This window comes from Bos javanicus, chromosome 13, assembly GCF_032452875.1.
Source record: "Bos javanicus breed banteng chromosome 13, ARS-OSU_banteng_1.0, whole genome shotgun sequence".
NCBI lineage: Eukaryota > Metazoa > Chordata > Mammalia > Artiodactyla > Bovidae > Bos > Bos javanicus.
The window spans coordinates 23549244-23564911 of record NC_083880.1 but is presented as its reverse complement, the minus strand read 5'-3'; the positions used below and the strand labels follow the sequence as shown (position 1 = coordinate 23564911).

Genomic DNA, 15668 nt, shown 5'->3' with positions numbered 1-15668 from the left:
ATTTTTCTTACATGACTTTTATCCTTATCGTAATAGATGTCAAAGTGCCTCACATAAACACTAAACCTAGGGCTAGTTCATAACTAGCTAACTGCTGAAACCGCTCCCTGCCCCCTCCACACAATGCGTGAGTATGAAGCAGATTAATCTACCCAAGTTCACTTCGTCTCTATTCTTTTCCCATCTAAGAACCCAGAGCAGGAACCACCATGTGTGAGTGGCTGAGCAGGGAGTTGGTGATCTCTCCCATCCTGGAGGGGCAGTGTCTCTCACTACGCCCAGATGACCTAGAGTGACAGGACAACAAAGGTCCACGGTCCCTACAACTTAGAAGTGGAAAGCAGACAATGATTAATGATTAAAAACTGAGATTTCAGACTCAAATTCCATTGCTACAACCCAGTGGTTCTCAAGTAGGGGCACTTTCGTCCCCTTGGAGACAGTTGGTAATACATGGGGACATTTTTTATTGTCACAACTTAGGGGAGGGGCGCTGCTAGCATCTAGTGGGCAGAGGCCGGAGATGCTGCTGAACATTCACTCTACAGTATACAGACAGCCCCCCCACGACAAGGGTCATCTCGGCCAAAACGACCACTGTGCTGAGGGTGAGAAACCCTCACAACACGTGACACCACCCGGGGCCCTGTCAACAAATTGATGTTCTGCTTAATAACTTAAACTAACAGCATGTGGTTGTATTTCGAAGCTGATTTCTTTTCCCCTTGTTTTACCTCGGGTGTATGTTTTGCAATCTCTCTAATTAAAGTAGAAGCGTTTTTCTTCACGTATTCATCTTTGTCCTTCAGACAGGTAAGTACCACTGGAAAAATCTCTGCTTCGACCACCATTTCTGCCAGATCCACAGAATGTTTGGCGATCTGACTGAGAGCTGAAAGGACCTGACGCTGTTCAACAAAAACCAAACCCAAACATTACACATGGTCCACTGTGGAGTTCAGATGTAATTTAAACAGCTTTGTATCACATTCAAATTCCTTTATAAAGAGGAAAAAATAAACACAAATTCAACATAACCTAAGAGTCTTCAAGTATTCACCTCCTACTCTTATACCTAAATACTCAATTTCTTAAATTTCCTAATTTCCAAGTTGAACATCTTAGTTCACACTATTGACTATTTAAATATTTACTTATTGAGGCTGGTCAAAGAATATGACCTTTGGGTGAATATTATTTCTTAACTATGCACTACTTAAATCATTAGTTTATGATAAGTACAGTAATGTAATACAAACATGATCAAGCAGAACTTTGGGCAGGTGGCTGTTACAGTTTTAAAGAATTTTACATTGTCTAATTAACATTGACAATCTTAAAATCTTATAGAACATAACTATTATAATATAAAAGTATAATTGGTGACTATTAACTGAAAATTAAATTTTAGAAAGCTCAAAAGACTAATATGACCATTTTCATAGGAAACATAAATATAATAGTGGGCTAGAAAACCTTTAGGTCCCTTCTAACCCTGAGGTTTAATCGTGACATGATTCCTTACTTTAATTACTGATTCTGATGTTACTTCTAGTTTTCAGCATTGCATGTACTTTTCCCCAGTCACATCTTGATTGTCTAATCCTTACAGCATTGTTTCCACATACGAAAGGACCCAAATACATAATATACCCAGACCTGTTTTGCATGATAATTTACTAATATCTAAAAATGTATACTATCCATCTGCACACATATCGTTTCCATTTTCTTAGATTATCAGAATCCTGGTTTGTTTGTTTCTCAACTTTATTTTTAAATACCTTCAGTTTAGCATCAGGGTTCAGGATCATCTGGGCTAAGTGAGCAATCACTCCTGCATCCACCACTGTCTGTGCTAACTCTGGAGAATGCTTTGCAATATCACTGAGGGCTGAAACAGCAATCCTTTTCAAAGCAATTTCTGGCTCCTGGATACAGAGCACTAAGAGAGGAACAGCTCCCGCATCCACCACAGCTTGTGACAGCTCTGTGGGTCCAAGAAAAGTAATTAAGTGAGTATGGGTGACTGACCCTTGTACAAGCCACTTTTCACCCTGACAGATACAGCAAAGCGAAAAGGGGAGGGTGTACTTCACTGTCTCAACATCTGCATTTCAAATCAGCCTTCCTGGTTTCATGAACCATGTGGGCCAATAGCGAGCTGAAAAGAATACAGGTCAATAGATGGACCTCCATTTACATGAACACATTTGAGGTAGATTAGGCTGAAATGGCTTGTTATTCTTTTTTTTTTTTTTTAAGAGAGTAAGCAGATGTCAGCTGTTTAAGCTCTGACAATTCTGCACTTCTCAATAGGCAAGCATTTTATGCATGGTTTACAATAACAGAGAAAATTAAAGTACCAAAAATTTACCAACCACACTAATTAGGCAGTATTTTGTTCTATTTACATGAGTAAACATTAACATGAATCTCGTGCCAATAATGTCGATTTTTTAATTCCTTTCATCTTATCATATTTTAAAAGATTTTTTAAAACTTTGTACACAAAAGGTGCATTTTTGTTGTACATAACAAAAACATTTTAAAAAATGAGAACTACAACCAAACAACAGGATTTAATATATAAAATTTAACATTAAAGAAATTAATCATAAGCATTTGATATGTCAGAAATAATATCTTTCAAATATACATGTTGATTTGTGTGTCCAAGAATAACAGCTATAAAAAAATAACACAGTTTTTAAATTACAGAGAATGTAAGGTAAACAGGCAGACCCATATATGTGTAAAAAATGTCTTTTCAGAAGCAAAAAATACACTGCATAGTTACAGATCCTACTCTCGTGTTCATGGCCTCTCTTACTGAATCACATACACCCATTTATACAACCTCTTCCTTTCAAATTATGTTCTCATTTTCTCAGATGTGTAGCAGCTTGACAATTTATATCTTTTCTGTTATTTAAAAAAATTTGTATTGGGAGTATAGTTGTTTTACAATGTTGCATTAGTTTCTGCTGTACAGCAAAGTAAATCATATACATATATGACTATATGTATATGATATATAATATCATAATCTTTTTTAGATTTCTTTCCCATTTAGGTCACCACACAGCAGAATGTAAATTGGTACAGCCACTATGGAGAACAGTATGGAGAGGACTCAAAAAACTAAAAACAGAACTATCATATGACCCAGCAATTCCACTCCTGGACAATTTATGTCAATAGCCAAATTATCAATTCAGCATATCACTTAGTCTTTAAAGAAGAGTCTTTAATTTTTCAAACAACTGGTAATATCACATTTTCTAAAAGGAAATAATGTTAGAAAATGAAGGTTAGTGTCCAACACTTGTTTTCCTTCAATTATTATAATTATCTGAGAAGTCCCATATTGTATAAATGATTCATTCATTCTTTCATTAAACAAGTATCAATGGAAGGTTATTATGTGCCAGACTCATTCAATGCTGGCGCAAATGATACGCTTCTAAAATTAACATTATGCTGATTAGCAAATATGTTTCAATTAAAAAATCCAGTGTGAAATATGAAATACAATGGGAAGTTAATATGTAATCTCAAGAACCAGAGGCAGATAAGAGGAATATGTTTTTTAAAAAAAGGTGGGAAGGGGACTGTCTTGGTGGTCCAGTAGTTAAGACTCTGCTTTTACTACAGGGAGCATGAGTTCAATCCCTGTTCAGGGAAATAAGATCCCACATGCTGCACAGTATGCCCAAAAAGTAAAAATAAAAAATAATTTTTTAATTAAAAAAAAAAAAGACAACAGCAGCAACTGACTGGAATATCCACCTCAAATCAATAGAAGACATTCCTCAGAAACCGCTCTGAGATTCTACTGCCATTCCCTGAAGACCAACAATATAGCAGGTAAAGCAGGTGATCACTCTTTCTTCCCAAGGGAAAAGGGAAGAAAACATAAGGGTGTGATATCATGCAATTTCCAGATATAATTTTTATATTCTACTTTAATAATTAGCATGTTAATTTAATTCAATTCAAATTATACAGGTGTGGTATGGTTGTTGCTGTTGTTCAGTCGCCCCACTGTGTCTGACTCTATGTGACCCCATGGACTGCAGCATGCCAGACCTCCCTGTTGTATGGTAACATCAAATTTATATAGTCATATTCAAGGGTGCCTGGAATCTATATATCCAGGTGACCCTTGAACAACGCTGGATTTGATCCACGTGGGTGCACGTGTAGGCGGGCTTTTTCAATGATAAACTCTGCAGTACTGCACCATCAGTGGTTGATTGGATTCAGGATCTCAGACATGCAGGAAGTGATAATATGAGGGCTGACTGTAAATTATACTCAGATTTTCCACTCCAGGGAGGGTCAGCACCTCTAACTCCCACATTGTTCAAGGTCAACTCTACTAGGCTGAATATTTTATTTTGAGAAAGCATAAGGATTACTTCATCTATGTATGTATTTTCACTTTCACACTGTTTCTAAGAGTAAAGAATATGCAGTGAACAATTAAAAGTACTATTAATGAAAACAAAGTTCTTTAAAACAAATGTTATGGTTGTAACTCCCATACATTGTATTCTTTCCTTGAATAATTGAGTTCTGTTATCCTCCTTTCCCTGAACTCTGTTATGAAAGAAACCCCAGTTTTTCTGGCTTGTTACCCATTTCCATCTAAAGCTGCTTTCCATTCTTTCTGAAATAGTAATGCTAAATGAGGGGAAGGATGAGTAGGGTACCAAAGAAAGGCTTGCCTGAAAGGAATGAAGCTTCTAGGGACCTGGATGGGGCCTAGCAATCAATGCTGTACTTGAGTTTCATATACATGGTCCTTCAAAACCTGGCTCTGCTCTTAGATGGCACACACTGTTATTAATAAACAATATTGTTCAACCACCTTCATACATATACTGGGTACAAGATGTATATACAGGTAAGAGTACATACATACATTACATTATAATAGGCCTAAATAACGCAAGCCATACTACTGGGTTGGCCAAAATGTTCATTCAGGTTTTTCCATAAGATATTATGGATGTTATGGAAAAACCCAAATGAACCTTTTGGCCAATCCAATATGTTACACAAACCACAGGCTAACTATTTCATCCTGCCTCTACCGCTCTTTTTTCCTGTGGTGTATCTTTCTTCTCTTCCGTACCATTGCTTCCTCTGGTATTTCTGTACCAGTCGCAGTTGGCTTCTTGTCAGTCAGGGCATGGGCTTGTGAACCAATCCTGGCAAATGGGACCTGGGTAGAAGTCAGCTGGAAGCATCTGTGAGAAATTTTCCTCTGTAATAAACAGAGATACACAGGAGGAAACACCACCTCATCTGTGCTGGACATGGGCACATCTGCCTGCAAATGACATCTGGGAACTCCTACATCCATCTTGCAACTGTAATAGGAGAAATCGCCAATATGCTGAGGATGGCTGAGTACAAAAATAAGAAACATCTGGGTCCCCCGTGACACTGTTCAGCTGCATAGCCAACCTTGGAATGGCCCTGACTCTGAATTTTGTGTCATGTGAAATGAAAAACATCCTCAGGCTTAAGCCACGTGTGGTTGATAGTCTGACTTACAGCCCCAGCCATACTGATATGATTCTGCCCTCTCAGGCTTGGTGTATGCACATATTTTGCTCTCTTTTCTGGTCATTTCGTGTTCATTACGTGCTTCCTGTGTGCCAGAAACTGGGTTAGTTAGATCTTGGGGAAGCCAAATAAAGTAAAACATTGCTCTGTCCTGGTGGACTTTGCTAAAGGTGAGTGTGTGAACAGACCGCAGTGCAGAGTGGGGCTGGGAGTCAATACGTGGAGTGTTTGGGGAAATGTACACGGTGCAATTTCAGGCAGTGCTTCCCATTTTCCTTCCATCTCCCCTTTTCTTCTTCCCTATACTTTTCTACTCTTAAAAAAAAAAAAGGCAGGGATAACCAAAACCCTCAAAAAACCAAAACCCTCAAAAAAAATCTAGTATACTTAAAAGTTAATATCCATAGAGGACTTCCCTGGTGGTCCGGTAGCTAAGACTCTGTGCTCCCAACCCAGGGGACCGGGTTCAGTCCCTGATCGGGGAACTCAATCCCACAAGCTGCAACTAAAAGATTCTGCTTGCAGCAACTAAGACTCAACACAACCACATAAATAAATACATTTTTTAAAGTTACTCCCCATAGGAGAAATCTCACAGAATTCATTTTAACTCTAATTTGGAAATGAGTTTGGGTTGTTTAATTATTACACTTTGGAAATCAAAGATTGATATGTACAGACGTTCATAAAAGTTTTAACCAGGGGAAAAAACAAGCCAAGAAATTTATCTTCAGTGTGGGAAAATATCTTAACCTCCTTGTAAATTTTAAATGAATCTTCAAAAAGTGAATTTTTAACAACTGTATCTTCTTTTATGCAAGAACATGTGACATAATCATATACTGTTAGGTAACCAGCAAGATTAGAAGTAGTTATGCCAAAAAAAAAAAAAAATCAGAGAAAAAAGGTTTTCTGTTATACCAACACGTTAATAGGATTTAAGTGGGGTTTATAGCACTATTCCCCACTCCAGTACACTTGCCCGGAAAATCCCATGGATGGAGGAGCGTGGTGGGCTGCAGTCCATGGGGTCGCTAGGAGTCGGACACGACTGAGCGACTTCACTTTCTCTTTTCACTTTCATGCATTGGAGAAGGAAATGGCAACCCACTCCAGTGTTCTTGCCTGGAGAGTCCCAGGGACGGGGTAGCCTGGTGGGCTGCCGTCTCTGGGGTCACACAGAGTCGGACATGACTGGAGTGATGTAGCATAGCATAGCATAGGGCACTATTGGTGATATATTTTCTTCTCTATTTGCCAAATTTTCTTCAATGTAATTATTTTTTAAAAATAAAAGAAATATGAACATGTCTTTGACTATACACAAAGCTACTGCTGGGGCTAACTATACTAACATTATTATTATAAAGGAAAAATAAATATAAATACTTTAGCTTACTTCTCAATATGGAAGAAAGTTTCTTATTCTTAAAAATGGTGGGAATATATATGTCCTTTAAACAAATTAGGAAAGAATGCATAATTTTTCTTTGAAAAATTACAAATATATTCTAGAAATACTATTCGCTTTTTCACACTTTCCTTCTTGTCTTAATTCATGCCTTTGTTACAGTTAAAATACTACATTTTTTAAATGCTAAGTGTTATCCATTTTTAACAATTTTTTAGGCTTCAAATTGTCAGTGGAAATAAAGCTATCCAATAGCACCTTCCTTATTCATAAATAATAATTAAAGCCATTGATTGCATGCATGTAGACAACTGATATACAGTCCTCAAATCTGATGGTCAGCTATTTCCAGCCAAGGAATAACTAGTTCTCTTCGGCCTCCTCAACACCTCATTGCTGAGTGAAGGAAATGAGGCAGCCATCTCCATGGAACTTTGTCAAGCTCAGTATGACTTTAGATTTAATTTTTTAAACAAAAAGAGACACAGATAAAAGGGGGGACATTTGAGATCAACAACATTCATAAAATTACTAGTATCTAAAGCTGGATGAATCAACTATTATAAATGACTTTATGCGGACTAGACAGGAACAACACAAACAGGAAAGTCCATCAGTGTATAATAGGTACAGGTGAAACCAGGTGCATCAGGCAAAAGTGATTTTGCTTTAATAGTGCTCATCATGGCCTTAGGGCTTCTCTGGTGGCTCAGTGGTAAAGAATTCGCCCGCCAAGGCAGGAGCTGCAGGTTCAATCCTTGGGTTGGGAAGATCCCCTGGAGAAGGAAATGGCAACCCACTCCAGTATTCTTACCTGAGAAAGCCCATGGATAGCAGGAGTCTGGTAGGCTACAGTCCACGGGGTCACAAAAGAGCTGGACACAACTAAACAACCACCATGGCCGTAACCCCTCTTAACTGTTACAGCTCATGGTTTGGTTAGATCAGCAGTGGTAAAGACAGGGCCCAGGCAAGTAACTAAAATAAGTGAAGCCAGAGGAACAATAACTGAGTGGGGAGCACAGTAAACTGGAAAAACATATGCACCAGATACAAGGAGCACCATCTACTCAGTTTCTTCAGCCCAGCGCTGCCGCGTGGGAATGCAGACCTAACCACTGTCAGATCCTTGGATTTTTCCAGAGATGCCAGACATCTGATTGCTTTGTTTTTAAGTTTTGGAAACTTTAAAAAACAAAACAAAAAAACACTGTGTAAGACAACATGCATGTGTGCGTGCTAAGTCACTTCAGTTGTGTCTGACTCTTTTGTGATCTCCATGGACTGTACCCCGCCAGGCTCCTCTATCCATGGGATTCTCCAGGCAAGAATACTGGAGTGGGTTGTTGTGCCCTGCCCCAGGAGATCTTCCTGACCCAGGGATCGAACCCACTTCTCTTATGTCTCCTGCATTGGCAGATGGGTTCTTTACCACTAGTGCCACCTGGGAAGCCCCCTAAAACAACACAGTGCAGGCCAAATAAAATATGTTCGTCATTTTACAATCTTAGGCTTAAATCTTAAACCTTCTGAAATGAGCTGTGGGGACTTTCTGGATGTGAAAAAGGTGTAGTTCTCTCTACTTTTGATTCTTGAAGACATGTTGTGGAGTCATAAAGGAAGAACCACTATTGTGGTTATATAAGAAAATTCAGAGGTGAATTCCAAGAGACTGACAAAAACCTAAAAACTGGCCTGTAAAAAAAGGATTAATCTAAACATATATTACGATACTCAGCTAATTTTCCTGCTCACAATGGCAATGTAGGAGGGAAAAATTTGAGCAAAATTAAGTGATCCATCATGAGAACTCACAAAAAGGACTCAAAATGAAGAGGTTCTCCAAAAAGAAAAAAGAAAGGAAAAAATATGTATATATATTTAGCACACTAATTCAAAAGTAATTAGGCAACTCAAATACCTCAGGGACTCTAATTTCTTTTAACTTTATATATTTTTCCAAACACTGCTTGTAACTCATTGTTTTTAAACCCAACAAAAAGTTATGTTTTACAGTATTTGCTTCATTAAAAATAAAATTATGAATCATTATTTCTTTGCATTTAGTTTGCCCTATTTATCGGTTTAAAGATAGGCTGGTTTTGCATCTGGCTGTAAAATACATAACTGTATTACTTCAAAACCTGTTTGAAATAAAGCAGGTTAAAAAAAGATTTAAGATTTGGCTACAACTTATGATGTTAATCTTACATTATCAAGCCATTCAACCAAGTTTTTCATGATTTGGTGAAATCACAGTCAAAACAAATACGGAGTTGCAATCACCAAAGTTAGTTATATGCTGACCATTGGTGGCTCAGACTGTAAAGAATGACTGCAGTGTAGGAGCCCTGGGTTCAATCCCTGGGTTGGGAAGATCCACTGAAGGAGGGCATGGCAACCCACTCCAATAGAGGAACCTGATGGGCTATAATCCATGGCGTCACAAAGAGTCAGACATGACTGAGTAACTAAGCACAGCACAGCATACTCCAGTTTGACTTTAGAAATGTCACTTCCAAAGTAGAAGAATTTGTCTAGTTTTTGGTCTAATCCACTGTTTACAATGGGTTGTTACCTACTGCTATGTAACATCACACCAAACTCAGCTGCTTAAAACAGGAAACATGTATAGTCTTATTGTTTCTATAATAAGAATATAGGAATCTGGGAGAGAACCTCAGCAAGAGGTTCCGGAAGTGACCTCTCATGAGGCTGCAATTAAGCCATTAGCTAAGGCTGCAGGTATCGCAGGCTTGACTGGCTCTACAGCATTTTTTCCCAGCACAGCCATGGGAATGTTGGAAGAAGGCATCAGTTCCTCCCTGTTTCTGGGTCTTTCCATAGGCTGCTCATGATGAGGCTTCCCCCAGAGTGAGAGATCCACAGGAGAGAACCCAAGACAAAAGCTGTAGTCTTTCATAATCTAACCTCAGAAGGCACATACCATCACTTCGGCTATATATCTTTGGTGCAACGTGGAAGCAGATTACACAGGGATGTGAATAGGAGGAGGCAGACATGGAAGCCAGCTAGTAAGAAACCTTTCAGATCAGAGATCAGATCAGTCGCTCAGTCGTGTCCGACTCTTTGCGACCCCATGAATCACAGCACGCCAGGCCTCCCTGTCCATCACCAACTCCCGGAGTTCACTCAGACTCACGTCCATGGAGTCAGTGATGCCATCCAGCCATCTCATCCTCTGTCGTCCCCTTCTCCTCCTGCCCCCAATCCCTCCCAGCATCAGAGTCTTTTCCAATGAGTCAACACTTCACATGAGGTGGCCAAAGTACTGGAGTTTCAGCTTCAGCATCATTCCTTCCAAAGAAATCCCAGGGCTGATCTCCTTCAGAATGGACTGGTTGGATCTTCTTGCAGTCCAAGGGACTCTCAAGAGTCTTCTCCAACACCACAGTTCAAAAGCATCAATTCTTCGGTGCTCAGCCTTCTTCACAGTCCAACTCTCACATCCATACATGACCACAGGAAAAACCATAGCCTTGACTAGACGGACCTTTGTTGGCAAAGTAATGTCTCTGCTTTTGAACATGCTGTCTAGGTTGGTCATAACTTTCCTTCCAAGGAGTAAGCGCCTTTTTAATTTCATGGCTGCAGTCACCATCTGAAGTGATTTTGGAGCCCAGAAAAATAAAGTCTGAAACTGTTTCCCCATCTATTTCCCATGAAGTGCTGGGACCGGATGCCATGATCTTTGTTTTCTGAATGTTGAGCTTTAAGCCAACTTTTTCACTCTCCACTTTCACTTTCATCAAGAGGCTTTTGAGTTCCTCTTCACTTTCTGCCATAAGGGTGGTGTCATCTGCATATCTGAGGTTATTGATATTGCTCCTGGCAATCTTGATTCCAGCTTGTGCTTCTTCCACTCCAGCGTTTCTCATGATGTACTCTGCATAGAAGTTCAATAAGCAGGGTGACAATATACAACCTTGACGAACTCCTTTTCCTCTTTGGAACCAGTCTGTTGTTCCATGTCCAGTTCTAACTGTTGCTTCCTGACCTGCATACAAATTTCTCAATAGGCAGATCACGTGTTCTGGTATTCCCATCTCTTTCAGAATTTTCCACAGATTATTGACATCCACACAGTCAAAGGCTTTGGCATAGTCAATAAAGCAGAAATAGATGTTTTTCTGGAACTCTCTTTCTTTTTCCATGATCCAGCGGGTGTTGGCAATTTGATCTCTGGTTCCTCTGCCTTTCCTAAAACCAGCTTGAACATCAGGAAGTTCACGGTTCACATATTGCTGAGCCTGGCTTGGAGAATTTTGAGCATTACTTTACTAGCGTGTGAGATGAGTGCAATTGTGTTGTAGTTTGAGCATTCTTTGGCATTGCCTTTCTTAGGGATTGGAATGAAAACTGACCTTTTCCAGTCCTGTGGCCACTGCTGAGTTTTCCAAATTTGCTGGCATATTGAGTGCAGCACTTTCACAGCATCATCTTTCAGGATTTGAAATAGCTCAACTGGAATTCCATCACCTCCACTAGCTTTGTTCGTAGTGATGCTTTCTAAGGCCCACTTGACTTCACATTCTAGGATGTCTGGCTCTAGGTCAGTAATCACACCATCGTGATTATCTGGGTCGTGAAGATCTTTTTGTACAATTCTGTGTATTCTTGCCATCTCTTCTTAGTATCTTCTGCTTCTGTTAGGTCCATACCATTTCTTTCCTGTATCAAGCCAATCTTTGCATGAAATGTTCCTTTGGTATCTCTGATTTTCTTGAAGAGATCCCTAGTCTTTCCCATTCTGTTGTTTTCCTCTATTTCTTTGCATTGATTGCTGAGAAAGGCTTTCTTATCTCTTCTTGCTATTCTTTGGAACTCTGCATTCAGATGTTTATATCTTTCCTTTTCTCCTTTGCTTTTCGCTTCTCTTCTTTTCACAGCTATTTGTAAGGCCTCCCCAGACAGACATTTTGCTTTTTTGCATTTCTTTTCCATGGGGATGGTTTTGATCCCCATCTCCTTTACAATGTCACGAACCTCATTCCATAGTTCATCAGGCAATCCATCAGATCTAGTCCCTTAAATCTATTTCTCACTTCCACTGTATAATCATAAGGGATTTGATTTAGGTCATACCTGAATGGTCTAGTGGTTTTCTCTACTTTCTTCAATTTAAGTCTGAATTTAGCAATAAGGAGTTCATGGTCTGAGCCACAGTCAGCTCCTGGTCTTGTTTTTGCTGACTGTATAGAGCTTCTCCATCTTTGGCTGCAAAGAATATAATCAATCTGATTTCGGTGTTGACCATCTGGTGATGTCCATGTGTAGAGTCTTCTCTTGTGTTGTTGGAAGAGGGTGTTTGTTATGACCAGTGCATTTTCTTGGCAAAACTCTATTAGTCTTTGCCCTGCTTCATTCCGTATTCCAAGGCCAAATTTGCCTGTCACTCCAGGTGTTTCTTGACTTCCTACTTTTGCATTCCAGTCCCCTATAATGAAAAGGACATCTTTTTTGGGTGTTAGTTCTAAAAGATCTTGTAGGTCTTCATAGAACCGTTCAACTTTCTCTTCTTCAGCATTACTGGTTGGGGCATAGACTTGGATTACTGTGATATTGAATGGTTTGCCTTGGAAACGAACAGAGATCATTCTTTCGTTTTTGAAATTGCATCCAAGTACTGCATTTCAGACTCTTTTGTTGACCATGATGGCCACTCCATTTCTTCTGAGGGATTCCTGCCCACAGTAGTAGATATAATGGTCATCTGAGTTAAATTCACCCATTCCAGTCCATTTCAGTTCGCTGATTCCTAGAATGTCGACATTCACTCTTGCCATCTCTTGTTTGACCACTTCCAATTTGCCTTGATTCGTGGACCTGACATTCCAGGTTCCTATGCAATATTGCTCTTTATAGCATCGGACCTTGTTTCTATCACCAGTCACATCCACAACTGGGTATTCTTTTTGCTTTGGCTCCATCCCTTCATTCTTTCTGGAGTTATTTCTCCACTGATCTCCAGTAGCATATTGGGCACCTACTGACCTGGGGAGTTCCTCTTTCAGTATCCTATCATTTTGCCTTTTCATACTGTTCATGGGGTTCTCAAGGCAAGAATACTGAAGTGGTTTGCCATTCCCTTCTCCAGTAGACCACCTTTATTCTATACCAATACATCTGAGAGAGGCAACATTCTCCTGTAGTTAAGAGTGTAGTTAACAGTTAACTAGAGCTATAATTGAGTTGAGAAACTGACATCTCCAATTGCAGGTGGGATGTGAAAAAGTGGAAGGAATTTGCATATTATTATGAAAAAAATCTAATCTATGATTTTTATTTATCCCCCACCCTCACAAATGCCATTTTTCCTACTCATCATTTCCATACCATTTCTCTCCACCCAATCTTCAGAACCATCCATCTAACCCTTACACATGGGTTGAGTGTTTGAGAGATTAAAGGTTAACGTACATCCATCCATACATAAATACATACATATGCTTTGAAGGTTAAATAATTCTAGCTCCTTTAAAAAGTCAAGTGAGTCAAATAAGCCATTGATCTGGAGTTAATGGGGCCTTAGTAAGAAATTACAATCAGCTGGAAAGATGGCACACTTATACAAGGCTCAAGCATAAAAAAAAACAGCTTCAAAATATGGAAAGGAAAAGTCAAAAAGTGGAGATGAGAGAAAAAAGAAGGTGGGAAAAAACAAAGACTGGTATGGCCTTGGAAGATAATAAGTAGCATAAGATATAAAGCAATTTTTAAAACCCAAATTTTAGTGACTTTCAGTTTCATAGTTATAACTACTCAACAGCTGAGACTAGGCTGAATGGAAGAAGCCAGACCTACAGAGAGGGTCTGGAGGGCTCTTGGGATGAAACAATAAATTACTTGGAATCAGCTTTTTACAAAATATGCTTTTTGTATCTAGAAATGTTCCCATTCATTTCCACTTGCTTTAGGGGCTTCCCTGGCAATCCAGGTTAAGTTTAAGATTCCTTGTTTCCAACATAGGGGATGTGGATTCAATCCCTGGTCAGGGAACTAAAATTCCACATGCCATGTGGCACAGCCCCCCCGCCCCCAAAAAAACACCCAAATAAAAAATACATTTCCACTTGCTTTATATAATATTGCAACCACAATTGTAGTTTCACTCTACCTACAATCTGCAAAAACAAAACAATCTTACATGGATTTTAAGATGTTTAAAAAGATTTTATTAAACTTTGAACCTTCAAACTTCATTGGCATTTGTTATTGCTTCAGGCCCCTAGGAGCTTCAGGCTAACAGAAGAGGCTAAACAGTAAAGGATCAGCTGTGCCCTAGTGGAATTCTCTATGAGAACACACAAAAGAGAGAGGAGACAGAAACGAAATACTGAATGGTTAGAAGGTGTACAGGACGTTTTCATACGAGGGCTCCCTGGTCAGCAGTTCTTGGTGTGACTCCTTCTGAGTGGTTCCTTGAAGTTACCCTTGGGCCTCCACTGTCCACTTTTATTCCTGAGGACGAGCTGCCCCAACAGTGTTAATAATTGCATAATATGCCACTGAGCAAATATGCTATAGTTTACTTAACCATCCTCCCAACTTGGGACACTTAATTGTTTTGTGGGTTTGGGGCTTTGCATTATTAAGTACAGTGCTTTAAGATTATGTAGCCTGCCAGGCTCCTCTGTCCATGGGATTCTCCAGCCAAGAATACTGGAGCGGATTACCATTTCCTTCTCCAGGGGATCTTCCTGACCCAGGGATCGAACCTGGGTCTCCCACATTGGAGGCAGACGCTTTAACCTCTGAGCCACCAGGAAAGCCCATTTAACCATTGCTACATACCAACTGATCCAAACTCAGTGACTTAAAGCATCATTTTCTCTCTCACACTTTCTGTGGGTCAGAAATCCATGAGCAGTCTAGCTGGGTGGTTCAGGCTTGGAATTTCTCGTGAAATTGCTACTACACTGTCTGTGGGGGCTGTAGTCATCTCTGAAGGCACAATTGGGGGAGGATCTGCTTCCAAGCTCACTCACATCGTTCTAGAAAGCTCCATTTCTTGCTGGCTGTCAAAGACCTCACAACACAGGCCTTTCCATGGTCTATCTGAGGGTCCTTATGTCATAGCAGTGGCTTCCTTCCAAGCAAGTGATGAGAGACCCGCAAAACAGAATCATCGTAAAGGCTTGTAAAGCTGGTCACCCATGCTCAGAAGTGGCAGACCATTGTTTCTGCTGCAGTCTAGTGGTAACACAGATCATTCCTGGTGTGATATGGGAGGGACTGTACCAGGGTGAGAATGCCAGGATGTGGGATATTTGAGGGGATTCTTGGAGTCTAGCTACCATGGGTCCTATATTCATACGTACATATTCCACACATTAGACAAACATACACATTCATATGTGTGTGCATGCATGTGTGTATTTACTTAAGACAGAGGCTCTGAGGTGGTGGTCCTGAGAAGAAGAATGGTGGCTTTTTAAAATTAATTTCTTTATTTTAATTGGAAGATAATTATTATACAATATTGTGATGGTTTTTGCCATACATAACAGGCAAATAGGTGTAGGTATACATGTGTACCTATGTGAGCAGGCCATAGGTATACATGTGTTCCCCCAATCCTGAATGCCCCCTCCCACCTCCCTTCCCACCCTATCCCTCTAGGTTGTCCCAGAGCACAGGCTTTAGCTGCCCTGCT

At 39.8% G+C, this 15668-nt stretch overlaps 1 protein-coding gene and 1 non-coding gene across 2 annotated transcripts in view; both read right to left on the bottom strand.

Annotated features, from left to right (window-relative positions):
• SPAG6 (sperm associated antigen 6) overlaps positions 1 to 15668 on the bottom strand; it is a 63244-nt gene that overhangs the window by 23256 nt on the left and 24320 nt on the right. The window contains exons 5-6 of the mRNA XM_061435982.1: positions 1785 to 1990; positions 735 to 908 (exon numbers count right to left, since the gene is read on the bottom strand). Of these exons, the coding sequence (XP_061291966.1) occupies positions 735 to 908; positions 1785 to 1990 (380 nt within the window). The remainder of the gene's footprint in view (positions 1 to 734; positions 909 to 1784; positions 1991 to 15668) is intronic.
• TRNAW-CCA (transfer RNA tryptophan (anticodon CCA)) lies at positions 14709 to 14781 on the bottom strand. The gene has a single exon. It is a non-coding gene; the product is annotated as a tRNA-Trp (tRNA).